General features: G+C 47.6%; 1 protein-coding gene across 1 annotated transcript in view; it reads left to right on the forward strand.

Annotated features, from left to right (window-relative positions):
- Positions 1–27,724, forward strand: part of Slc6a11 (solute carrier family 6 member 11) — a 118,476-nt gene that overhangs the window by 16,491 nt on the left and 74,261 nt on the right. The window contains exon 5 of the mRNA XM_031382962.1: positions 15,067–15,199. Within this exon, the coding sequence (XP_031238822.1) occupies positions 15,067–15,199 (133 nt within the window). The remainder of the gene's footprint in view (positions 1–15,066; positions 15,200–27,724) is intronic.

Here is a 27,724-nt window from a genome sequence, read left to right on the forward strand (position 1 = left end):
GTTGGGAGCAGTTTCTCTCCCTTTGTCTTAGGACGGCCTCAGATTTCTTATTTGTTGAATTTCAGGTTGGCTTGAATTCACAGTCTTCCAGCTTCAGCCTTCCAAAGGGTGAAATATACACTCGGGTGCTTGAGACCTTTGCAGTTTCTCCCTGGGCTTTCTTTATAAATTAAACTTTAGTGTATCTTTTGATATATAGGGAAAGCAAAGCATATGTAAAGGACTCGTATTGTGTGGTGCCACTGGGGCTCGTGAAACTTCTGTTCTCTGGTTAGGAGGGAGCTGCCATGCATGTCTCCTCTGGATAAGAGGGAGCTACTGTGCATGTGTTCTAAGAGAGCTTGCTCTATGCTATGTGTCGTGGAGGGCCTGAGGTACATTATGAACAAAACCATTCAGAGAGTACCTCTGTAAGTCAAGGTCCATCCTCTAAGGAAAACGCCAGCAGGCTAACAGACTTGAGAGAGGGTTGGGGTCAGGTGGGCTTCTTTGAGGGGGTGGCATTCGAGCAGGGACCAGAGAGGAGTGGAGTGATAGCCTTATATGTCAGGGTCAAGCTCTGAGGCCAGAGGAGTGGTGCAGGATGTGACCCCACTGTGGAGGACATGTGTGTTCTGAGACTCACATGCAAGGTGGACCTTTCCTGATAAGACACTTGAGAGAGAGCCCATCTTAGTCGGCTTCATATTGCTATAATAAAGAGCAGGACTAAAAGCAACCTGGGGAGGAAAGGGTGTATTTAGATTACCTGTCCTGATCATAGTCCATCACTGAGGAGGTCAGGGCAGGTCCTCAAGCAGGAAGAGGGTCCGGAACTATGGAGGAGTGTAGCAGGCTTATTTTCATGGCCTGTTCAGCCTGCTTCTTCCTACAACCCAGGGCCACCTACCCACTCATAGTGAGCTGGGCCCTCCTACACCAATCATTAATCAAGAGAATGTTCCCATAGACTTGGCTAGAGCCAGTCTGATGGGCACATTTTCTTTTTTCAATTGTGGTTTCCTCTTCCCAGATGACTTGTATCAAGTTGACAAAATGCCTACCCAGCACAGGCCCTAAGTTTGTCTGGACCTGGTCCCTTTATGGATGGTTGGAGGTGATCCCTTGGGCTGTCCTGAAAGAGTCCCTGTGGGTCTGAGAATAGGACAGAGGGCTGCCTTGTATCCTGGGTGTGCTGGATGTGGCCTGGGTGCAGGAGGCTGGTTTCTCCCTTGGCAGAGTGAGGCTGGAGCACAACTGTCCTCAACTGTTGGGAAAACATGGATGGAAGCAATCTTGGAGGGTGGTGGTTCACTTTGCTCCGCTGTGCTGCCTCCTGACACAAAGGACAGACCTGTGCCCTGACTTACTAAGGCTCCACCTATGCGGTCCCTTGCTATAACCTCACATCACATCCTAGGTGGGTCTGTCCCAGTGCTTTTGGGATGAAAATAAACTTTGTCTCGTTTCTGAAAGCTTTTTCTGGGATGTGACCACATAAGTTATGCATAGTCTAAGCATGCCCATGAAAGCACCATTCATAATGGTTTAAAAAAAAAAAAAGATATCCTCCCTGTGGGATGTCCCATCAGTGATATTATGCAGCAGCTATAAAAAAGAGCAAGGTAGGAAATGTGTTGGCTCAGAGAGGAGCTGCTAAGGTGAAGGAGGGGTGAAGTGAGAGAGACATGTGCAGGCTGAGGTGCTGGCATCTGAAGTGGTCCCCCCTTCCTTGGCTTCTGGAGTCTCTGTATAATGATATTGAATAAGGATAAGAGCAGAGTCTAAACATGAAATTGCTCATTATGAAGTTAAACTTAGTACATAAAACCTAAAGGTTATTGTTTTGAGGCACCAGAATTTCAGTTGCAACTTGAACATCAGGTATACTGGGGAGTGTTTGTGCTCAAAAAGTTTCTTACGGGCCTGGAGAGATGGCTCAATGTGTAAAATGCTTAGGACCTCAGCTCAGAGGCACATAAAAGATGGGTGGGTGCGTCAGCCTACCAATAATCCTAACACTTGGGAAGCTGAGACAGGAGATCCCTGAGCAAGCAGGGTAGCTATACTCTATTGGTGAGTATAAACCCAGAGACTCTGCCTTTGTAATTAAAATGGAGAATGGTCAAGGAAGACACCTGACATTACCCGTGCACACACATTCAAGCAAACATTCATGAGTACTTACACACACATGAGAATTACATATTCACATGGGCTCATGTATATACACGCATACATACATACATCCTACACACATATACCAGCACACACATGGAGAGGGGAGAGTTTAAGATTTTAGAGCATTTCAGATTTTCAGGTTTTCAGATTAGAGTGTACTGTACCTGTATTTATGGATGCTTGAAGACATACATACCCCTAACCCCATAGACATGTCTGGGAGTGTATATGAGATGTCATTTATCCACAGACTACCCAGCAGAGGACATAGAGAAAGGGAAAGTAGATAGTAACAGTTTTACTTCTCTGACCTGTGCTCTCTCATAGTGTTTGAGTTTTCAGGTTACAACTAGCAGAGCTGTCCTAATAAAAGCAGGACTCATGGTATCTATGAGTTGTCAATCTTAATGATTCTCTTTGCTTGTATGTCAGCACCACTTAGAGCCCTAGTCCCATCCTGTTAATCTTCACTTATTGGCTTATTCTTGTTAATATTAAGTCACTTAATTCTGCAGTCAGCCCTAAGAGATGGGCAGAAGACAGATCTCCCTCCATCGTCCCTTTAACCAACACAAGGGTGTTACCCCAAATCATGGACCTGAACCCCAAAGCCAGTTCATCATTCACTCCTACCTCTGAGCACCTGTGGTCCCTGTGGCTACAGACTGCATATGCAGAGGACCTTGTCAGTGCCAGTTCTGCTTGTCCCCTCATTGAGGCCCTGGTGACCCTTGACTTGAACACAGCTAAGAAGAACAGGGTCAAGACACTTTCCAACACAAACCACAATGGTTCTTTGTTGTCCCAGCAGGGTTGTGACCTCTTTATTCTAACTGTTGAATATTTAACTGACTGCATCAGTGGCAAATGGAGTTTTAGCAACTAAAATAGAGTGTATTCTGTGTTTTTATAGTAGATTGTAAGTTACATAGTGCCCCCAGACCCCCTAAGAGATTGCACCACTAACGTTTCACTCTCTTCCTGCCCCTGGGATCCTGTGCTGCTGAAATTGGAAGATTCTTGCCCAAATCTACTGTTTTGGTTTCTTCATACCCAGTGAAAGCTCCCTGGTGGTTCCTACAAAACTCCAAGTAGAGCCAGCCCTCCGTTCTACTGCCAGTGGCTTTGGAGGAGTAGAGAAGGCTCAAGGGGGAGCTTATTTTTTGTTGTGTACCATATGAAGCTATCTGCCTTAAGCCATCACCATGAGGGTTGTCTCCTGGCCCAGAGCCCCATCTCAGGAAGGACCACTCTGTATTCTGACATGGTATAAGCCACTCACTGAAGCCCCACTGAGGGTCAGTCATTGTTTTCATGGACAGTTGTGAAAAGCTGCTCAATACCAGGATATAATGTGGGGAGCCAGAGACTTGGACCTTGGGAGGGGGCCTAGCATCAAGAATCACTGTGCTGTTGCCTTGGGCTAATTACTTATATCTGCTATCCCAGCTTTTTAACAGCAATAGAAATTGGCCTTAATAAAATTCCTCATGGTTAAGGGTCTACTCTTGCTGGACATTTATGACCATTCAGACAAAAATACTCATATCTGAAATCAGCCAGGAAGATACTGGCAATTTTAACTGACACATTACACTGTATAAAGGGAAGGAGCCAGTTGCGCATAGGTCTCCTTTTACATCCTGATGGCTGCAGTGAGGAAAGGGGGGCCATCTTCAGATATCCCCTATTGTGTACCCAGCCATTACAGAGCTACACAGGCTTGTTCCTTCCACCTACCTGAGTAGACAATGGTTTGCAAGGCTGACTATCTGCTCTGAACCTCACAGAGGAGGTTCAGAGGTTAAGGGGCTTACTGAGGTACCTCTCGGGGTGATCCAGGGCTGTGCCTGAGCAAGCCTCTCATCCCCACCTGCATCCTCCTGTAGTTACTCACTCTTCTCTCCTGCCCCTGAAACAATGTCAGCTTTCTTCTGTATCTCAGGTACAGTATCCACTGGCACATGCCTCCCACAGAGTCTCAATAGCAGCCCTCTGCCCACAGCCCTGTGTCCATGGCCCAGCCCTGGAAGACTGTCACTAGATAGGGCATGTTCCTGATAGGAAAAGGGAAGCTGGAGAAAACTCCCAGAAGGCTCCAGCATTTGTACTGAGCAAAGGTACCTGGCCTTTGTGGTTTGTCCTTCACTCTAAGAGGATCGTTTAGAAAGTGGCTTGACCCTTGTTTTAGTAAAAGTACTTCCTGTGGGGCTGGGACAGATGTTGAATGTGAGACTGATCCTGTCTGCTGCCTGATGGGAGGATGGGAGCTGGTGAATCGATGTTGGCTCCAACATGCTGTCTGTGGTCCTCTAACTGGTGGCAGAAAGCATCAGTGAATAAATGATTTTAATTCAGGGACAGGAGCAGAGTGGCTTGGAAATGGCTGCTGCTTCATGATTTCAGATTGTTTTTAACAGAGTTATAAGGGCATATTACACTGTCCAGATACACATACACACACACACACACACACACCCCTCCCTCTGCTCCCCTGTGCTCTATCATCTTCCCACCGAGTGGGTGGATGCACAACATCCAGGATGAGAAGGATCCCCAAACCTGGGGCAACCCAAGGCTCCTTCGTTGACCTGGAGGAAGTAATTCAGATTCTCAGACTCTTCCTCAGTAGCATGATGTCTGGCTTCACGGCTCTTTCACTTACCGTGTTCAGCTTCATAGGGTGTGAAAATGGTGAACACGCACAAACCGGGTTTTGATTTGGAGACTGGGTTTTTTTTCTCCATTAAAGATATGTGATCTATCCTGTGTCTACGCTGTGAAAGGGCAGGCAGCTACAGCTTGTAGTCAGCCTGCAATTGCAGGGATAAATGACTCACAGTGTTCTGAGTTGCAGATCCAGGACACAGTTCACTGTGTCCAGCACTTCTTTTACTCTGGGTGTTTCCAACTGGTGCAGCCCATAGTCCATGGAACAGTTTCTAAACATTACTTTGAGCTGTAGTGGGTGCATAGGGTTCGATCTCTGGTCCCTTCGTCCATCTGCTCCTGTTACTCCTGCAGCTTTCCCCACCCATACTCACTTTCTAGTGAGATCTCAAAGGCATGAAGGAACAGGTCAGTGGCGGCCTCTGGCAGACCCTACACTTCACTGCCATTGCCTGTGTGCTCCTTGACTACTGTCTGGCTGCTACAACTGTGACTCTCAGCCTGTCTCTATGTAAAGCCCTGCCATCATGAATGAGCAGGCACAGAGTCTGAGCGTCCCTGGGCTTACACTAATGCAGAGCAACTATGGGGATGGCTGTGGCTTGGACAGTGCCTCTGAGCTCCCAGAGTCCTATTGAAGAGGTGGGAAGGCAGGATGCTGGTGCTAGACAAACAACCTAAGGTCCTACGGATGAGGACAGATTGCACTATGAAGCTTCAGTGAGTCCCCAGTAGCTATGCAGGTCTCTACTTCTCTTGGCTGTACTTGCCTCTGGCCTGTGGAATCTGTCCATTCCTCCCACAGAGGAGCAGGCTTTGGGCGTCTGTCTCTGTGTCCTTGCTGTCTCAGATGTACACACTTCTGGACTCTTTCCCCATCTTCCTTCTTCCACTCCTCTGCACACCATACAGCTGCAGAGGGTGGGAGAGAAGAGGCGTTGAACTGATGTATGGGAGACCAGAGTTCAAAGCCAGGCTGTGCCACCCATCAGTTTTATGATCGTGGGCAAATTAATTCACTACCATTCTACTGCTGTGATCAAACAACCCTGAGCAAGACAACTTATAGACAGAAGGGTTTACTGGGGGTTATGGTTCCAGAGGGAAGGATTCTATCAGGGAGCAGAGGCACTTCAGCAAGTGGCATGGTAACCAGAGCTAGAAGCTGAGAGCCTACCTCTTGAACCATAAGCAGGAAGCAGAAAGCATACTGGAAGTGGAGTGGGTTTCTAAAACCCCAAAGCCCCACTCCCAGTGATGTAATTCCTTCAAAGAAGCTACACTTCCTAAACTTCTCCAAAGAGTGCCACCAACTGGGGACCAAGTGTTTAAATACATGAGTCTGAGGACAACATTCTTATTCAAACCAGCAAGTTAAACGTGTGGATCGCACACTTCCTCTGAACAATGACTGTAAAACCAAATGGCAAGCTTAAGTGTTCAGGTTTCTGTCCATGTCATGCACAATGTGGAATTGCAGCAGCTCCTTAGGATTAACAGTAATAACTAATAGTAACATCCAAGAATACCACTGTGACAAAGTCACCAGATCCCTGTTCTTACACTTTGTGGTTCTTATTAAGTAAATTTAGGGAAGCTCCTAAGGAGGGTAACGTATAGACTGTGGAGACTTTGGTCCAAGGGGCAACTCATATCTTGGACAGGATATAGTGGCACAGTGAGAAGCTTTGTCATGCCACTTGGAATGATGTACCATTTAGGACTTAGAAATTGTTTGTTTCTGAGATTTCCCACTTATTATTTACAGAAAATGGCAGACCATTAGTAACTGAAGTTGGGGACAACCATGTACCCTGGAAAGCAGAAACATGCTGGGGGGGGCATTCCTTCTGAACAGCTATTTAGTAGATTTATTGAGGTACAATATAGGATTGAGGTATTATAAGATGAGACCATTTTAAGCATACAGCTCAACTGTCTTGTATACACTTACAGCAGATAGCATCACAACACAGGTTCATACCTCTCCCATATCCCAAATTAACTGCCACTGTCTACCGTGTCTCCTCCTACCTCCAAGCCACTTCTCATCTGCTTTGTCTCCGTGGACTTGCCTCTCTAGACAGAGTATATGAATGGGTCTTTGGTAATTGGCTTCTTTCATGGAATGGTTTCAAGGGTCGTCCCTAAAATGACAACTTGAGTCAGTACAGGAGGGGTAGCCCTGCTCTACACTGCTTAAGGCCAAAAGTATTTCAGACCTTGGATTCCTTCCTAGCTTTTGAGATACTTACACCAAGCTTAAACACAAAATAATTTATGCTTCCTACACAGTTCATGCATTAGAGTGAAGACAACTTTATATAGTTACCCCAGTGTGTCTGGATTTTACTATAAGCTGGAGTTTTCTACTTACGATGTCAAATTGGCAAACAAAAGGTTTCTGCTTTGTGAGCACTTGGGAATGGGTTGGGAACCTCACCCCATACTTCATTCCTTTTTTTTTTTTTTTTTTTTTGAAGTAATAAAATCTATGTCATATGGACACTGCACATCCTCTTGGCATCCATAGCTGAGGGATGTTTGAGTGGCTTCTCCTTGGCTGTGAGGACTACATACTGTCGGGAACGTTAATTAATGTGTGGGTTTGGGTTTGAACCTGTACTTACCACTTCTGTGGCCCTACGTACTCAGGAGTGGAATTGCTAGGTGGATTATTTTTAACTTAAATTTTGGTTCTTACTATTAGTATATATGTGTGTGTGCCCGTGCATGCACCATGTGTGAAAGTATAGTCATATATGAATAAAGGTCAAAGAATGGCTTTCCACAATCAGTTCTCTCCGCACATCACAGGTTTCAGAGACTGAACTCGGGACACAGGCCTTACATGCCAAGTGTTTTTATCTGCTGAGCCACCTTATCAGCCTGAGTTGTTAGATTTTTTTTTGTCTAACTTTTACAAAAGTATCAAGCTGTTCCCCGAACTGTACTACATCTTTACAATGCATGAGACTCTATTGTTTCTGGGGCTGTTTGTTGGTTACTGCCTTTTGCATTACAGCCACCCTAGTGGCTGGGGAGTGGGCGTTCCTGTAGTTTTGCTCCACATCTTCCTGAAGGATGTCTGTAAAGATACTTAGGGAGTGCTAGGCCTGACAGAGCTATTGGGGTGTTTATTTCAGGCCTTCTAAGAGAATTCCTAGGGAAGTCTAGAGTGGGCAGTGTTTTCCTGAATGAGGTTGTACTGCGGGCTGAGAACTCAGTGTCTTGAAGAAGTCACAGGGGTCAGCAAATTACTGGCCAAATCCTTGTTTCGGTAAATAAAGTTTTATTGGAAGAGAGCCACACTCTCTCATTTGTGGATTGCTCCTGGCTGTGCTCACATTGCAGGGGCAGAGCTGCTGCTGTCTGCGATGGAGATAGATGCCTTGCGATGCCTCCAGCTCTCCACAGTGTAGCTTGTATTGCGGAAGCCTCAGAGATCCTGGTGCCCAGTGCGCATCTGCACTGTGTGTGGATGACCTTGCTGTGGTGGGGGGACTGGAGCAAGGAGACTTGTGGTGGTCTGTACAGTCTGAACTGGAGTGTGCAGAGTGGATGAAATGTTGTTAGCTTGGGGAATTGAAGAGGAGGTTCCCTGAAGAGCAAACAAGAGAGTGGAGATGAGCGGGATTGATGGGAGACTTGTTTAGCTATCAGGATGGTTCTACAGAGACAAAAAAACTAGAGGTCACCCCAGATACTTCACATCAAGTTCCTTCTCTGATTGAACACCTTCCTTGGATTCTGGGGGTTCGAACTCCCACCTACAAGATGCACTTCTGATCCGGCTGCCCCCAAGGCATTCATATGAAGGGGAGGGGTCCTCACTCTCCATTTCAGGTTGGTTGGGGGGGGGTCTGACCTGGGGACACTCTAGGAGCCCTGCAGGTATGGGAAGAGTTGAAGAGCTAGCTGAGTTCGTTCCCAGAAAATCGTAAGTAGAATCTGGGCAGAAGATTCTGGGAGGTGGCCCTGGCTCTCCGGAGGGGCCAGGAAAGCACACTTGTTTTGGTGATGGGCCTTTTTTTGTTGCTGTTGGAGTTGGTTGCTTTGGGAGACCAGCACAGCTATTTATAGCCTAGCCCCTCTGTGCCAGCTTAGGGCCGTCTCCATGTTCCTGCCAACCCACATGGCAGGTTAAAGAAAGGTGATCTGTTTGCAGGATCCGTGCAGGACATGAAGATGAGGCATCCCAGGGGAGGGTGGGAACTAGTCTTTGCAAGGCCTCTCTTAGGTTCTAATGGAGGAACCTCTAATGGAGGACAGAGGAAACGTGCTGGGGGCTTGGGGGGCAGTGCTGGTCTCCAACTCTACAGCCTCTGATCAGAATCACCTTGTTCTGAGAGGTTGTTGCCTCTGTCCAGAGCAGGGTCAGTACACAGAGTAGGGGAATCTTCTAGAGGGAAAGGAGAAAGGAGGCTAGAAGGATGCACTGTAGATTCCAGATCCTTCCCTCAGGCCCTCAGAGACAGAGGTTCGAAGCCCAAGATTTCCACTTGGTAGGTCTCTACCAGGCATCTGGTGTCAGCCAAAGAATTTGTTTCCAATCCCACAATCCCACCTTGGACAATTGTGTCACCAGCCTGGGCCTCAGTTTTACCATTCAGGAGTGAACAGTCAGTGCCCCGTGTCTGGGTTTCAACAAAGCATGAACTGAAGATACTCAGGGAAATAAAAATTGCATCTGTCCTGAATTTTCTCCTGGCCATTAGTCCCCAGACAGACCAGCTGTTTGACAAGCACTGGGGGTGGGGGTTATAAGTACTTTCAAGATGGTTTAGACCACACAGCAGGCTACACCAGGTTCTGTGCAAACATCTCACCATGCTATATAGAAGCATCGGCATGAATGGGTCAAGAATTAATGCCCCATGGACATAGAGGATGCTGCAACTAACTCCCTGGTAGTAGTTTGCTATGAAGATAAAATAGAGTGAGCCGGGTGCCCCTTCCCTTAGTGCCTGTCACAGCCCCTTCCACTGTCAGCTCCTTCTGTTCATTCCCTCTTAGTCTCCTAATAGGGAGGCACATTGTGTGCTCAGGGCTTGCTTTCTACCAGCACTCCTTTCTCTGTGGAGAGGTCCTTCCCGACCTGTCCCTCCCCTCATGTCCTTGTCCTCTTATGTCTGGAACTCTGCCCTCCCTCTTAGCCTTTCCCTTCACAGCTCTTATTCATTGTGCCTCTTTAACCCGTTCACTCCTCTGATCCAAGAACCTCACTCCCTGAAAAAGCTGCCTGGCTGAGCTCTCCCCTCCCATCAGCTCCCTACAGGTCTCCCTGCATAGGGAGGCCAGGCCTTAAGAAAGCAAACTCCTTATGGGGTTTTCCCTCTCTGTGCCCTGGACTGGAGATTCTGGATTACTTGGCAGACTATCTCCCTTTTCCAGCTCTCTCTGAAACCCCTGAACCAAGGTTTTGGTATGACTCTTCACCCTCCCTCTGTTTTCCAAGCGTTGGATCCAGAGATCCAGTGGGCTCCAAGTCACTGAGTGTCCCACCTTGAGCCACCTGAGCTGCCTTAGCGTTTTTTGTCAACATGATGCAGCCTAGAGTTAACAGAGAAAAGGGAACCTCATTTGAGAAAATGACCCCATCAACTGACCTCTAGGTATTTTCTGTGGGACATCTTCTTGATGTGGATGGTTAATGTGGGAGGGCCCAGCTCATTGTGAGTGGTGCTGCCCTTGGGCAGGTGGTCCTGGGTGGTATAAGAAAGCCTTGAGGAGCAAGCCAGGAAGCAGCATTCCTCCATGGCCTCTGCTTCGGTTCCTGCCTCTAGGTTCTTGCGCTGACTTGTCTCTATGGATGACTATAAGCTTAAGATAAAATAAACCCTTTCCTCTCCAAGTTGCTTTTGGTCATAGTGTTTTATCACAGATATAGAAAGCAAACTAGGACACCATCTTGTCTTAAAGTATAGTATCCACCCACTGCTTTCTCATTCCCCTTGCTAGACTCATTGCAGTTTCTCTGGATCTGGCTGCCTTTGAGGGTCCATGGCCCTGTCCTTTCAGGCAGTTACCTTCTGCCTCTGCCACTTTCAAACTCATCCCTCCCTCCCCACTGATACTTCCTACATTGACCCTAACCTTCTCCATTTACTGACCTAACTAAAGCAGAATCTTCTGCACTGGGTACCCCACAACACCCCAACTTTACAATCCCTTCTTCCTAATACAGCTGAAACCAGGTCTCCAGAGGTACCCGTCTGTCCTGACAAGCTATCAACCCTCTTCAGAATCTTCCACCACCCTGTGAAATGCAGCCCCACATTCTGCAAGGCTCACACTCCACCTAGCCAGCACCTCTGCTTCAGCACTGGGCACACATGCCCCATGGCACCATTGCCAGCCTCCAGCTTTTGCTCTGGGTTCATTTCCTGCCTCTGAAGCCCTCTCTCTCTCTCTGTCTGTCTTTTTTTCTCTTTTTGATAACTTTCTTCTTACCTTTCAGTACCCCAGTGACCCCCACATTCTAATACTGGTGTTGACACTAAAGATGGCGTCCCACTGTGCCTTGAGGCTTTGCTGTTCTCTTCTGACTCCATGATGGGCAGTTTGCTTGTCTCCATTTTCCACTGGGTCCCAAGCTCTTATGGAAGCTCTAACTTGTGACAGCAGCCACCATGCTGATGGTGCTCAGTAAGCACTTGAATATAGCAATCCATGAAGTAGTGATAGGCACTGGAACTCCTTTTATTCACTGTGCAGAGGTGTGTGAGACAGCCCTAGTCTGTAGTGAGTAAAGCGGTAGGGAATGCAGTAGTGACTTTGGGGTTCTGGGAGACCCAGTGGCTAGCATGGAGGCTTCCAGATTTTCACCTATACTCCATCACTTGCTGATGTGGCTCTATCAAGTTCCTTAACTCAGCTGTACCTCAGTTTCCCCATCCTTGAAGCAATAATGCATGTCCCTACCTCAAAGCTCCTGGGATGGCTTAGATGCTTTCATGCCCGAGGAGCCTGAAGAGGGAGGTGCCATTAGTTCCTTTTTACAGATGAGGAAGCTGAGACCCAGAGAGGTGATGTTCCCCAGCCAAAGTGGAACAGATGGCAGAGAAACTGAGCTGGCCTTGAGCCTAGCAGTTTGGTCTGTGTTAAGTGCTGGAGACACCTGGACCTATCCCTCCAAGCTGATTTCAGCCTCCAGGGAGAAGTCTCCAGAAATATGCTAAAAGGTGCTCTCTGGATCTGCTCCAATACCAGTGCAGAGTGCTCAGCTAGTGTGACTTGCATACGCTCATCTCCTCCAGAAGCTCTGGCTAGTCCTGAGTGCTGAGTGTATCCACTCTGGGCACAGAGTCCAGAGGTCCGGTCCTGGGTCCTTGCCGGCCAGCATGTTGGCAACGAGCTCTTCCTCATTCAGCTGCCTCTTGTGCTCCAGTGCTTTATGGGGGAGGGTCATTAAGAAAGCTTTTTCCCAGGAAGAGCTGTGCCTTCCCTGAGTCTCTGCTGTGGAGTGCCCCAGCCCCCATGCTCTCAAAAGCTGCCCTTGTGGGTTTCAAAACAGTCCTATAGCCCAGTAAGCTGAGAACCCCATCTACCCAGCCTAGCTTTTCTCCAGAACCTTCTAAGTGACCATCAGCATTGGTTCAATGTAAAGAAACTAGTTTGAAGATGTTTTCAAATAGAGTCTGAGGGAACAAAAGAGCAGTTCATCCGCTTTGGCTTTCTGTGTGCTGCTTCCCAATTGGGAAATGAGATGGTTCAGTGAGGGGGCGCCAGAGCTGGCTGTTCAGGCCTCTGAGGCTCACAGCTTCCAGAGAGTGGAGCCAGCTCACTCTTAGCAGGCTCATTCACTCCTTCCTCTCTATGTCCCTGAGTGTTTTTAGACTTTAGATCCACAGTTCAATAGACAAGACCACCAATTTGAACACACACACACACACACACACACACACACACAAGCTAGGTAAATTATATGTTTTTTCATGAGCGGTCCCAAACCTAGAATAGATGAATACAGAGCATGCCATGTCATGTCCATGCACAGTGACCCAAGGTCTTGTCTAGATCATTCCTCCTTGCCAACCAATGGGCTATCCTTTGGGGTGTTTGGAGTAGCAATTACAAGACAACAAATGTATATGTTACTAGGTTCTTAAAATGTGGACAGGAGAGGCAGTGGGCACCCTGAGAGTCCCTCTACAATTTTGAGAATGGTGACATTTCTCACGAAAAATTTTATCCCTGTAGTAACTCTTCAAAAGATCCATTATATATGAGCAAGGAAAGAATGCTGTTGCTTCCTTCCCACCTTTGAGTTTTACTACAGTAAAACTCAACCTGTCCTGACTGCTACAGAGGGCCCAAATTAAGCTTCCTGTAAGAAATTATAGGTAAGACATAGTTTGAAGGGTGAGTGGAACTGACCCAGAGGAGGAAGGTAGAGGAGATTTCATCCCCCAATTCCTGTCAAGAAAAAGGCAAAGTTGAAAATGCCTCAAGTGAGCGGCAATTGTAAGTCTCTTCTGGTAAGTCTCCTGCTTCTGTTGAGTCCAAGTGTTTCATTTGGTAAGAAATCCATGGCCCAGTGCTCCCAGGGATCTGCTTGACAAAGATGCTTCTCAGTTTCCACTCTAGACTTTAAGGTCTTTAAAGACTCATCATGTCTTTGTGAGGTGTGAGTGGTTCAGATGAATTCAAACTGAGGATTGCTAAAGCTCTCCAAGCAAGAACTATGGTCATTGTTGGGCCTGGCCAGCTGACTCCTTTCTCCGCACTTAGCTTGCACCCCTTTTTTGTCCAGCTTAGCCTAGTTGAACATACTGACCTTCTATTCTCAGAACCTAAGGTAGTGAGTTCCTAGCACATAGTAGGCCCCAGGAGATGAGTACTGAGCGTGGTTGCTCCTATTTCTTCCAGCTGCGAGCTGGTTTCTAGTAACTCAGAGGCTGCCCACAGTCTGATTTTGTTTGGGGGCCTGCCTGATTTCTCCAGCAGGGGCTGGGGCTACAGGGAGCCTGCTGACCAGTGCTAATTGGTGTCATTGAGTAATTAATGCAGAATCAGACCCGAGCTGATTCCCAGGGAGACAGACACTGAGGGTGGCTTTCATGCTTGGTGGGATGGGAGTTCCTTTCTCCGGGGACATTCTCAGAGCATTGAAGGCGACTGGCACCGTCTGGTGGGGGTGGCTTGGCAGCCAGAATGGGGTTCGTGGAGCAAGTGTAGAGGGGGTTTGTGCTAGTGCCACGGTTGGACACAATATGGAGCGTGGCAAGTTTGACTTTAAAGAAACACAACCCCAGGGTGGGCTCTGGGAGCCAGGCATGTGTCAGCTCTGAAGAACTGATGCGCTTTTGGAGAAGGCCATGGCAGAGACATTTCCAGCATACTTGGTATCCTCAATGCTGTATAGCCTGGGTCCTCTTAGCATGGGCACCTCTCCCATAAGCATGGGTTCTCCTCCTCCTTGGCATGGATCCCTCCTCTGTCTTCTCCTCCCACCATTCTGTCTGCCCTCTGTGCCCTGTGCCTCTGTCCCCAAAATGCACAACATTCTGTTTCTAGAGGTTTCACTTAGCCTAGAACAACCTCTACTCTTTCTTCAGGGTGCCAATCTTGCAGACCTTCTCTCAGGACGCTTCCAGGGGCTCCCTGCAGCAGCAAAGATGGGTTGAGTTATGTTGCAGTGGCAAGCACTCCAGAAATCTGAGCGAGGCAATCCACTCTCTTCTAATATTACTTGTACTGTGTCTTGAGCAGTCCCTTAAGAACAGGGCTTCTAGAAACCTCACCATGACACTCTGCTGTGATCACAGGAAAGGGAAGAAAGAGGGAAACATGGAGAGCTGGAGAGCAATGGCAGCTGGCTCTAGAAGCTTCTCTGTGATTTGACACATGTTTTGTGGTCCTGTGGCTACCCCTGAGTTCAACAGAATTGCAATATGTAGTCTTCTCCTAAAGAAACAGACTATTTACATAGCAGTATAGCTTCCCAGATATGTCAGACTCAGCAGGGTGATTCCTAAGCCCATTGTGCCACATGTTTTTTTTTTTTTTTTAACTTTCCTCTAGAGTATGGTTCCACAAAAACACAGGCAGGGTCTTATGCTTCTCAGAGGCTCCCTGCTCAGCCTGGGGTCTCAGAGTTGGTGAATGACAGAGGCTGGAGGATGGGAGCATTGGAGGGCAGCCCATCCTTGCTCCTCTACTGTCCTGGCTCTACCACATGTAGAAGCACAATGGCCATTTTTGGTCCAGTGACTCCCTATCCTCTCTCCATAGACGCCGGGTCTTGGCTATATCTGATGGTATTGAGCACATTGGGAACCTCCGTTGGGAGCTGGCATTGTGTCTCCTGGCAGCCTGGACCATCTGCTACTTCTGCATCTGGAAGGGTACTAAGTCAACTGGAAAGGTAAGATGTTAACTATTGAGAAGCTAGCCCATAAGCAAAAGATGGGTTCTGCAGAAGATAACAAGTGATCTATATATTGGTCACCAAGAAGCTCATGTTGGATGCACCAGCTCTACATTGGAAGGTGGGGAGAGCAATGGAGGAGGAGCCCACCTGGGAGTGCCTCCACATAGCTGCCATTCCCTTCGGGGCTCTTCTGCTCTACTTTAAGCGTTGGTTTTCTCCTCTGTGAAATAAAGTCTTATACTGCCTTTCTGGGTGAGTCAAGAGTCACAAAGGTAAGGTAGGAAAAGATGTATTGAAAACTGAAGTATGCTAAGCAGCTACAACTATAGCAATTCTTATGCTACTGAGCCTGACTCCAGGTACAAACCAGGGCAGACCATGCTGGCCTTTCCACTAACCACCCTAGATGTGTCTATGCCTCAAGTCCTGCAGGTGAAGTGGGGAGCAATGCCTCTTGTCTTACAGTGCTGCTGTGCTTGCTGTACCAGGTGACCTTCAGGATCACAATGGAGGAGGAAAGGGAGACAGTGACCAACTCTGAACTGCCTGGGAGTTAGCTGTGTGTGTCTCTTCTACTCAGAGGCTACTGATCAGAACTTCGGCCATAGCCTCTTCCAATCACAAGGGAGTTGGAGAGTACAAGGAGACTTTGACTAGCACAGTGTGGACAGTGCCACTGCCAAATTGATAGAGGAATAGGAATGTGACCTTCGTGAGCATGTCCAGTTTGTTTGTGTGTGGCTTAGAAAAAAAAAACGGAATTAAAGAAAAAGTTAATTCATTGGCAGTGTTTAGAAATCAGGTGTCCTGGTTGGCTATAGCCCTCCACTGTCCCCTGCTGTTCTCACTCCTGAGGCTGGCCATTAGTCTTCTGTCTGGGATTCATTTTCTTGATAAATACGAAATCAAATTATTATGCCTGGGCCTTCCTGACTCCATCACTCTTCATGAATGTGGGTGACACAGGTCATTGCCTGTCACCTGTGTTCTAAGTTCTTCTCTGAGGCGAGGGCTAGAAATGAAGCTTCCAAGGACAGAGGGATCAGCAACTCTGGACCTTGTGAAAGCTGCTCCCCAGAGGCCCCTCAAGACTGAGTGGGATGAAGAAACTGCTAGGGCATAAGAGGCAAGGTGGACCAAAGGAGGGAAGCTGGGAAAACACGGAGACACGGAGGAATGGCATATGGGTAAAGCACGGTGTTCAGAGAGGCTGTCACAGAAGTGCTTGGGAACCCCGGCAAGCAGAATAAGGACATTTGTGTCCCTCCAGCCATTTTATCTGCTGACCTTTGCCTTCTGTGGGTTATGATGTTTCTGCAAATAAGAAATGCTTATATTGTTGCTACACTTCGAGCTGTTGCCTGGCTCTCCCCTGTGGCCCTCCTTGCTGATTCCTCTAGCTGAAGAAGAGGATAACTGGATTGTTAAGAGCCTGGCTCAGTGGTTGCCGAGCTGGCTAAGCAGCTGAGAGTACTTGATGTTCTAGGCGACCTGAGTTCAGTTCTCACCATCCATGTTGAGTGGCTCACAGGCTCATGTAATTCCAGCTCTAGGGAATATGATACCTCTGACCTCCATGGCACCTGTACTTATGTATGTGTGCCTGCACACACACACACACACACACACAGACACACACACACACACACACACAGAGAAAGAGAGAGAGAGAGAGAGAGAGAGAGAGACAGAGACAGAGACAGAGACAGAGAGACAGAGAGACAGAGAGACAGAGAGAATTTTAAAATTAATCTTAGCAACAACCAAAGTATCTGGAATCAGGACCCAATCCCCAAGTCTGTTGTTCAGCAGGTGTGTTTTGGACGCCCAGATTAACTTCTCTGAGGTTGTCTGCCTTCTGTAGAATGAGACGCAGGAGCTGGCTGCATAGCGAGAGCCAAGGCTGTGAGTTTGCATGTCAGGATTGAACAGTGTGGGGGAGCTCACAGCAGTACTGAATGGATGGAGGTTTTCAATTAACCCTTTATAAAGATGAACTATTATCTGAGGAATGGTTCTTGAGCTGGGTGTGGTGGTTCCTACCTCTAACCACAGGGCTCCAGAGGCTGGGCTGGAGGACTGGGGGCAAACTCTACCTGGGTTGTATAACAAGACCCTATTTAGAGAAAGCAAAGGAAATAGGAAGAGATGGAAAAAAGGAAAAATATTAAAAATAGTTTCTGAGTCCTGCTGTAGTATAATTCAGTATAGTTCATGTTTTTATCACATCTTTATGTATCTGATATATCTGTTGGAGGAGCAGGGCATCAGAGGATGACTTACTGGAGTTGGCTCTCTCACATTGCCAGTCTTCACAGCAAGTGATTTTCCTTGCTTAGCTATCTTAGCAACGCTCAGTAGGTTTCTAAAAATGAGGAAAATGTACCCTTCACCCTTCCCAGTAGGTCAGTGGAAATGCCTCAGGAACCTAGACGGGAAGGGCAGCAATGTTAAGATAGTATAGCCCCAAGTACTGCCTCTTGGATGCTGTGCCTACATCAGTGGGCTTGGCTGGACAGCAGTGAGATGTGGCATGGGGAGTGCTGGGTTTTATGTAGGAGAGCAACCCATAGGAGCCCAGCATGCAGCCGCAGCAAGATGCACATGCACTCAACCCTTGCATGGGCTGTGTGCTGTTGTCTGGGATGGTAGGCAGCCCTGGTGCTGGAGAACTCCTGTTGAGGAACTGGGCTCTAGGAAGGTTAGGCGCAGTCCAGGGCATTTCAGATGAAACTGCCAAGGAGGAGGAGAAGCAGGCGTATCTTCAGCCATGCCTTCTCTCCTGGCCCTTCACATCTGCCTGGACATCCCATTTCTACAGATGGAGAACCAGAGTTTGAGGTGATCAACCAGCCCAGTCACAGGCATCTTGTGATTGCCTCTCCCTCACCTCAGAACTTTGCACTCTGCCTCTCTTTGATTCTTGTTTTACCCTTCCTCTTCCTGTCTCCACCTCCTGAGTATTTGGGATTACAGATGTATGCCGCCACACCCATTGGCATGCACTTGACTAACATGTAGACTATTGTAGTGTCACGAAGGGTACAACTTCCTTTGTCCCCTTTGGCACGTTGTTGGTAGAAGCACTGCTGATGGATGTTCCCTTCAGGCCTTGGAGCAACCCTGTAAGACGGAGCCTCAGTAGCCCTGTTTGCAGAGGCAGCAGATTGAGCACCTAACCTAAGCACCCTCAGTAGGCAGCAGCAGATGGGGCTGAAGTTGAAGCACTGGCGATGGCACAGCCATGCCACCTGTAGCATCCTGTGGACAGCAATGGATTTTGTATGACCTAATTAGGAAGAAATCAAGGAGAGTGCTTAGGTACTTGGGATGCTGCATATGTCTCAACAAGTGCTTTTCAAGGCAGTAGTGCTGCTGGATATGGTGAGCTGATAGGCCATACTCTTGCAGGCTGGCTTCCATAAGATGCTCCCCGTGTCCCCAAGTGCCACAGTGACATGAAGGATAAGAACTATTTTGTCAAAACTAAAACTCCTTAAACCATTAAGCTCATACCACCCTGACTTTATGCATGAAGAAATTGAGTCATGGAGACAAAAGGCAGATGTTTCCAGTGTTACAGAGCAAGCATGTCAGGCCAGCTCATGGGCTTTTTATGAATAGTGGGGGTTCCAAGGTTATACCCACAACTTATGGAGGTAAACACTTGTTTTGGGGGTATGGTATGCAACATGGGTTAGCTACTGGATTTTTTTTTCCCACTGCATCTTGAAGATGAGTCTGGAATCCAGAAGTCTTTTGGATTCTGTTCAAAAACATCCAAAAACAGCATGCTGGGTTATCTGAGACGTCCTGTGTGGGTAGTGGTTGCCTCTGGTCCAGACCCTAGCCAGAGCTATCTCCTCAAGAAAGGAGGCATACACCTTCCCTGGACTGTCCAGGTCTGGAAGGGGCTAGCGTCTTCTCTTCATCTCCTTCTTGAGGATCCAGCATGTTTCCCAAAGTCGGACTCAGTGTCTGACAGGTTCAAGCTGATATGTTCATTAACATAAGGAAAGCTCCTGGTGTCCTCTATCTCCAAGGTAAGAACTGCTCCTAATTTCAGCACAATTTACTCAGTTCTTTCCATGGTCAGGGAGGCAGGCACTGTTGACCTGGTCTCACAACCAATGGATTTGGGAATGGATGACCAACATACAGATCCCAGGGGAAGCTGTGATGCACCATACATGAAGTCCCTATAGCACTGTCCAGCAAGGACATGCCCCAAATGGCTACCATGAGCCACAAGGCTTTTCTGCCATTGACATCACTCTCAGAAGGCATCTGACACCACAGAGGCCAGCACTCAGTATCTTTTGGGATCCTACGAGAAACCCCAACCTCAGAAGATGCTTCTCCAGGGGAAAGGGATGCAGGAAAGTGCTTTGCCATATATCCATTGCTTCATAAACCTGGTATAGAGCACAGATTCTACCCTGTGCCAGTGAAGAAAGTGGACAGTGTGGTTCTAGGTAAGCTCTCAAGGATAGGTAAGCCATGCAGCCTGCAGGAGTGAGCATGCTCAGATAGGCAGCTGCAATTGAGCTCCCAGATGTTGCTGATCAGTAATGAAACAGATGAACAAGTCGGAGCATGAGAACTTCTAGGGTCTCTAGAATGATAGAATTCAGTGCATTCAACCCTGGGGGCATTTTTTTAAAGGTAAAACTCTCTTACAAGTCACAGAAGACCATACAGTTAGTCCAAGGCTGTCCATTGGCCAGGTGCACTTGTAGCATTCCAAATCATGTCTGCAGCTGTTCTGTGCTCTCAGTGAGGAGCAGTGTGCAGATTCAAGGGTAAGTCCTTGATTGCAGTTCTGAGCACACAAGGGTTGCTCATCCAGCACTTTATTTTCCTGCCATGGGAAAATAGCTGAGTTCTGGATGCCATTTCTTCTCTCTAGACCAGTGATTCTCAACCTTCCTAATGCTGTGACCCTTAAATACAGTACCTCATGTTGTAGAGACCCCCCCCAACCACAAAATGACTTTTGTTCCTACTTCATAACTGTTTTGAGTCCTCATGAAAATAACTGATATCCAGGATACCTGATAGTTGACCCCCGAAGGGATCTTGACCTATGGGTTGAGAACCACTGATCTAGACACTGTGGAGGCTCCAGCAGTTTCCTGTTGATTTAAAAGAAAATCAAATGTTTGTTAATAATACTGTAGGCCCTGAGTGAACAAGGCTGATGAGGACTTGTTACCTACCAGGTGATAAAGTGTCACTGTGGAGGACTAATAGGGACCCCCTGCCCCCCATCATTGAGGCAACTCTGTAATTTTCTTGTATCCATGTTTTATGCATCTGCTAAATTCGCCATGCCTACCTCTGCCCTGGGCTTCCTTTCTTCGTCCTAGGGGCACAAGATCACTAAGTCATATTAATGGACTCTACTAATCTCTCACCCAGTTAACGGCCAAGTCTGCTGACAACCTTTGTACAGACAAAAATACTTTTCTGCATAGACAAACACAAGTGCTGTGTGTTCCATGAAGCACACACTGCAAGTGTCTTTGTAGGGTTTGTCTTTCGCCCCATCTGATTAGAACACTGCTGTGGGCTGGTGCTGTTCTTGCTGATCTTTTGCTTATAGCTCTGTGTATCCCAAAGCCTTTTGTCTGCATCCTCCTGTGCTGGCTTTGCTTGACCTTCATCGACACCAGCAGTTGGCCAACCGTGGCTTCCGCAGACCTGACCCACAGCCTGTATCTTTAAGCTGCACCTGTTCACCCTGGTGTTGCCACAAATGGTGCGACTGAGGAACTGCAAGAGGCTGAGGAGCCTACAAGACTTTACTTGCAGGTCAAGCATTCCCTTATCTGAAAACCCAAAATTCAAAATACTCCCAAATCCAAAGCTTTCTGGGGACTGATATGGCACTTGAAGAAATTCCATATTGTCCAATTCTGTTTCATGTACAAATGTACTGAAAGATATAAAATTACCTTTTGGATGTGCATTTATGATGATGAAGAGCATAGTTGAATTTAGTTTTTAGTCTTGGTCCCATATCCAAGCTATCTCAATGAGAACAATATATATAAATATCCCAAATATGTTTGTACAAATAACCCAACTTTAAAAAAATCTGAAATCACAAGCAATCTGAGGTCCAGTCTTCTAAGCTGGCTATGTAAAACATTTCCCTTTTAATAAGAAATGACTCAAAACTGATGTGATCTAATGCATGGGCTATTTCAACCACTGAGAAGTGACAGTGACTGTAAAGAATCCTTCACACGTGCCCTCCCCCCCCACATACATACACACACATGAAAAAACATACAATTCCTAAATATGCTTATATGCTTAAACCCACATAAACATACATGTACACAAACATATATATGCAGGTGTGCACATACAGATGCATGTACATACACACATAGATACATATACACACGTACGTACACATAAACCTATTATATATATATATATGTATGTATACACATAAACATACACATGTACACACACATCACACATCTGCATATACATACAGGCACCTATATATATGTGACCACATATGCATAGACACATACCCATACATATACACATAGATACACACAATCATAAATGCATGCATGTGCATGCACACATACTCACGCACAGGCATGAACATACATACACATGTATATAAATATGTATGTAAATGCACAGACATATATACACATAAATAGATACAATCACACATATATACACACATAAACATGCATGCATATGCACATGTGCCCACATAGGGACTCACAAACACACACTGCTTGTTCTGGTTCCTCATACAGTATTTCCCATATCCAGATGCCCTTTTGTGTGTTTGAAGTTTAGCTTGTTATTTTGGCAGTGCTAGGGTTGCAGCCTTGAGCATGGTAGGAAACTACTCTACCACAGAGCTCCTATCCGAGCCCAGCACTCATTTTCTAGGGAACCCGATCCTTCTGTCCACACCTTCACCCACCCAGTGAATGTTGGCTGTGCACCCACTGTGCACTGCATACCAAGTGGGGACTGTTTTCAGTGGCAAGTGGCACACACTGTGGAACCTTTTCTTTTCTGCAAAGGGAAATAAATAAATAACAGAAATGCTGTTTGAGGACTGCTAGGGTCTAGTAGAAGGATGCTGAAGGGGCTCCCCAGAGAGCATGGGACAGTCAGTCAAGGGTCAAGCCACATGTTGTAATCCTCCAGGTGGGGTGGCCCTGGCGAACTTAGGAGCATTGCAGAACCAGGGCGAGAGTTGATGATTGGCAGACAGGATGAGCGAAGGGGCGGGACTTAGTTCTAAGGACAAGGAGACCTTTGGAGCAGAGGAACATGGCTGACTTTCTGCCTGTTGTTAAAGGGGTTGTTGGAGGACAGGCTGAGGGTGTCACTGCTCACTGATGACCAGGAAGGCAATGGTGGAGGTGTGGGTCAGACAGAGCCTACATCCACAACCCCTTTAGGGTAGCATTCTTGCCCGCATAGATACTGAGTCCCTGCTGTCTTCCACCTTTTGAGCAGGGGTGAGTAACCCAGCTTCCAGCTTGGACATTGAGTTTTCAGCAGGCAGCTGTCCCATCTAGCAGATCGAATCAACAGGCTGTCCCGATGCCTCCTCTTCTGCTGGCATCCTGTCTTTCCCTGTTTCTTCTGTCCTTCACTGTGGATGATTTATGGATTTTTCCCCCTCGTTTCCTGGTCTCCAAGAGCAGTGGTTGGGAGGGGAGGACCTACAAAAACAATTGTGGTCCTTTCCCACCTCCCCCCACTGCCCCTTCAGAGGAAGCTGTAGGATTAGCTAGGATTTGAAGAAGAATCCTGCCTTTTCACTGCTCTGCGGCTCTGTTGTTATTCTTTTCAAAGGCCCAGGACACCAAGGCAGGGGGAAAAAAAGTTAGAAAATAAAAAGCCACACACACACAGACAGACACCCTCACCCAGAAACAGCTGCAAACAGCCTTGAATTGAGTTTGTTTTCTTTCCCTTTGCCCCATTCAGCCACCAGGAGAGGAGCTGGAGAGGACACAAGGACTCCCAAACAGACTGTGTCTGGTCTGGATGTTAGAAGTAGTGAGGCAGATGACCGAGCAGTGCCTCCTGCACTCACGCTTAACCCATTCTGTCCTCAAGTCAGCCCACCAGGGAGGTGCCGCCACTGCGTAAATCAGAAGACAGTTTCCGCAGGCTGTCAGAGTCCCTGAGGGTCTGGAAGGAGCAGGTCCACAGGTACTTGGTTTGTAGATGGAGCTGCAAATGGAGCCGGCCCAGGGGTTCAGGAGACTCTGCCCTCCCTCCCACCGCTGAAGCATAGCTGCCAGCAGAAGATGGGGAGTCCCACATAGTGATCTATGTATGCATCAGGAGCACCCTGTAAAGTGCCTAATGGGTTTAGTGAGGCATGAAGGAAGAGAGAAGGAGGCAGGGAAATTAAAGAGAGAGAGACATGGAAGGGAGCGGAGGACAGGCTCAGAAGGAGACCTGGGTAGCCCTGCCTCCCAGCACTCAAGCAGCCTTGGTGGTGGGACTGCCCTAGTGGCAGAGGATATCTGCTTTCAGAGAGGAAACTGGAACGATCATGAGAGGCATGCAGAGCACCCCAGAGCTGTCATATGAAGGTCCTAGCCAGGGGTGCCCATGGAGGTACAAGGGTATAGAAGCCACACCACAGTTTGGGGTGCTACTCTCAGTGCTGCGGTTTGGGAGAAGGTAGATTGTGACATTAAGTCAAAAGAGTCCAGCGTCCAGTTCAGCCCTTTCTCTGCTGCTGAATGGCTGTGCTTCACCTTCAGCAGAGCTCTGGCAGCAGTGAGTGGACTTGGAAGGGAGGAAGCTTTGCCACTCAGTAATACCGTCTTTATTAAAGCACAAAGGCCCCCCAAAGTCCAAGTGATTGCTGGGGGTGGGGGTACTGTTCTGCAGGCCCAGCCAGCTCTAGAGAAAGCCTGCAGGAGCTCAAGTGGGGCCTGGAGTCCAGAGTTGGGGGATGGGGGAAGAAGGCACTGTTAACCCTTTCCAGTCCTTCCCTGACACCTGGCACTGTGTGGAATCCCAACCCTGTGTGGATGGGTGGATATCCTGGGGGCACACGGTACCATCGTCCTGTAAGGTGGACACAGAACAACTAGAAAGGCTCTTTTTTCCCAGTGGAGACAGACACTATGCTATTGGGAAACCAAGACAGAAACAAGGGGAATTTTTGCTCTGCTATAAGATGTTAGCATTGTCGGAGGCCCAGGTGATGGGAGACAGTCTCCATGCAGTAAGCAGGTGTCATTTCATTTTCAACAGTGTTATCCATCCAGACTCAGTTTCCTCTTCTGTCAAGAGAGTTTAACAAGTGCAGAGTCTCAGAAGTGTATAATACAGGGAAGGAGGACACTGAGAGTCACCATGTGTACATGAGTCAGGATAGGGTGAATTCTGGGCCAGCTCTGTGGATACAGTAGAACCATAGTAAGGAAATGCCGGGGGGGGGGGAGCACTAGGGGTAAGTCATGATGTTTTCTAGGGAGCTGACAGCTGGGTGGAAGTCACAAGTGTCACAGTGTAGGTGTCCCCCCACACTGTCACCTGCAGACCATTGGCCAGTTCACGCTGTGGTGGATGGGATCCATTCTATTCACTCTGGGTCCTTACTACATGTCCCTGTTTCAGCATCATCATTGCACCACAATTAGCCCATGCCCACTTAGAGAATAATTGTGTGCCATACAATGACATTTTAGTCAGCAAGGGACCACACGCGACAGTGGTGCTGAAGATTAACAGTGAACTGGAAAGTTTCTGTCAGTGTCATCGGAGGCACTGTAATGTCGCAGCACAGGTGATCCTTCTGTGCTGGTGCTGATGCTGGTGGGACACACTGGTTGTCCTGGCTGTATCAAGTTTATTAGGTACCTACTTTCAATGCACTCAAGATGAGGATGCACAGGGCTACTTTTTCCTATACTGCACTACATTTTTTTAAAAGATTTATTTATTTATAATATGTAAGTACACTGTAGCTGTCATCAGACACCCCAGAAGAGGGCATCAGATCTCATTATGGGTGGTTGTGAGCCACCATGTGGTTGCTGGGATTTGAACTCAGGACCTTCGGAAGAGCAGTCAGTGCTCTTAACTGCTGAGCCATCTCTCTAGCCCCCCCCCCCCTGTACTGCACTTTTGATAGCAACTTTAGGGTATGGTCATGTACAAAGAACCAGGGTAACTATCAGGCAGCCTTTCTCCTCTTTCCTTCCACTTGTAGACAGTGAACAAAGTTGACTCCATACAGGTCAGGGGTACTGAGAGCAGCCACGGCTTTGTCCCTGAAGGAAGTCAGATGGATGCAACAAACGATGACCTGACTGATTGAGCGGTTCAGTGAGCATACGATGCCCATGTGTGCAAAGACCTGCTGGACTGAGTTGATGAGAAACGGCATTTCTTGAGCAGTCAGACATTTGATCCCCCACCCCTTCCTGTACCTACAGTGGCTCAGGAATGCTTTCTTGGGGAAGAAGATGAACATAGGCACAGAGTAGGTAAAAAAAAAAAAAGAAAAAATGTTTGTGACCCCAAGTGAGTGAGGCCCTTGAGAACCAGCTTTCAATGGAGGGCAACTACTGATGGAGGAAGACACTGGGGAAATGCCATAGAAGCCATCTGGCAGCAGGTAGACAGGCCCAGACCCTCACCCCCACCCTGTGTTTCTGACATGGAAGCTTGGTACTCTACTGTCATCATGTGAGTCAGCCTTTTCAGTCGGTGTTCATGTGAGTGTAGGCAAACCTACTGTAGGGATGGCACTAAGGTCCAGAGAGGTAAGTGGCATATAGAGTCACACAGCCAGCAGATGAGCCAGGGTGCAACCCGTCTGCATCGCAAACCACCATACAGTCCCCTTACTCATCAGCACACAGCGGAAAGCAGAGACCCAAATGTCCTGTCTCTGGCCCCTGGCAAATGTGGCTTTGAATGTAGTGCTGTCCTCCAGGGTGACTGCCTGGCTTTCTGTGCCTCTTAGGATATAAGAAAATCTACCTTGTTATGAGGATTCTAGAAGGTGCTATGTGTAAAAATACTCAAGGCTTGTATGTAGCAGACACAGTGGCTAACCTTGCTGGAACTATGAGTTCTCCCTGAGTTGCTGAGTTCATTCTCTGGCTCCAAGTAAGGTGACTAAGCTTGAGCCCCTCATCTGCAGATATTCACTGCGATCCTTTTGTAGACAATAGTTGTCCACAGACCAGTTGATGCTCTTTGGGTCAGGACATTACCAAGGCATTGGAAAGGCTGAAAAAGCCTTTTGAGAGAAGCTTCATAGAGGAGAACAGCCAGGTGGAGAGACTAGAGCCAGGCCTACCTTGGGAGGAGAAGTGGGGGAGGTGGGACAGAGTGCAGCATGGAGGTTGGGAAGCAAGCAAGAGGCTAGGCTGTCCACCTAAGAACCTGTGAGCAGTGGGGAGCCATTGATGATGGCTCACTCTTAAGCAGAAATGTATTTTTGGAAAGTGGAGATCGCACTGACAGGCCTCACACTGTGCCCTGTGCTGTGACAACAGCTGTCTTCCTGTTTGACAACCTCAGGTATGTAAGGAACAAGAACCCCCAGTGAGAATGTTGGGGCAGACCATATTTCACTCTGCAGAAGCCCCAGAGTCTTTATCCCATTAAATCATTTGTGTTTGGCCCAGTGTGTTGATCACAACACTGGGGAGAGCCTGCTATATACCAGGCCTGCTGGTCCAGAGGCTTAGGGCTTCTTAAGCCACTCATAGCTGCAGGGCCTTCTGCTGATAGCAGGGGCTTTATTACACACAGCCTGAGATACCAGTCATACATAGACAGACTGTTCAGGTTGATCACAGAAAACCTCACTGCATTACAGAAAAAGCCAAAGACAGAAGCGTTTACATACATCTCTAACGCTTTGAGAATTCTCCAGTGAGTGAGTCAACGCGTTGAGTCTCAGTAGCAGTGATCCCAACTGTGAGGGACACACATGGATGAGGCAAGACGGCAGCCCAGACTAGTCAGGATTATCGCTCTGGGCTTTCCATCTTGAAGTAAGAGCTTCAAGTAAGCACAGATATTAGTTTAGAGTCCCCACTATTGCAATGGTTATAAACATGGCTGCCCAGGAGTGGTGCCTTGGTCAGGAGAGTCTTGGTAGTGTTGGCATAGCAACACGATTTATCTGAAAGGAGGAATGCTGTTTGGATAACCTGCCTCACCTCACCTTGAGTGATGATTGTATTTGTGGAAACCTCAGTTTTAATTAATATCAGGAAGAATAAAAACCTTGGCTATGCAAGGCCCTGGATCCAATCTTAGCAGACCCGAATAAAACCTTTCAGTTTCATGTAAAAAAGACTTTAAGCTCAGTGGTTAGAACTTCTTGCTCCCACATAGTTGACAGGCCATTTGGAAATCTTGGGAAGTAGGGCTTTTGTCATGGTTTGGTGTGCACTGTAGTGTTCCTAGAAATCCTAGTCCTTGGATTTTAACACAGTGCTTTAGTCTCTGTGATATCAGGAAACTCCCCCT

This window comes from Mastomys coucha, unplaced genomic scaffold, assembly GCF_008632895.1.
Source record: "Mastomys coucha isolate ucsf_1 unplaced genomic scaffold, UCSF_Mcou_1 pScaffold20, whole genome shotgun sequence".
In the NCBI taxonomy this organism is placed as follows: Eukaryota; Metazoa; Chordata; class Mammalia; order Rodentia; family Muridae; genus Mastomys; species Mastomys coucha.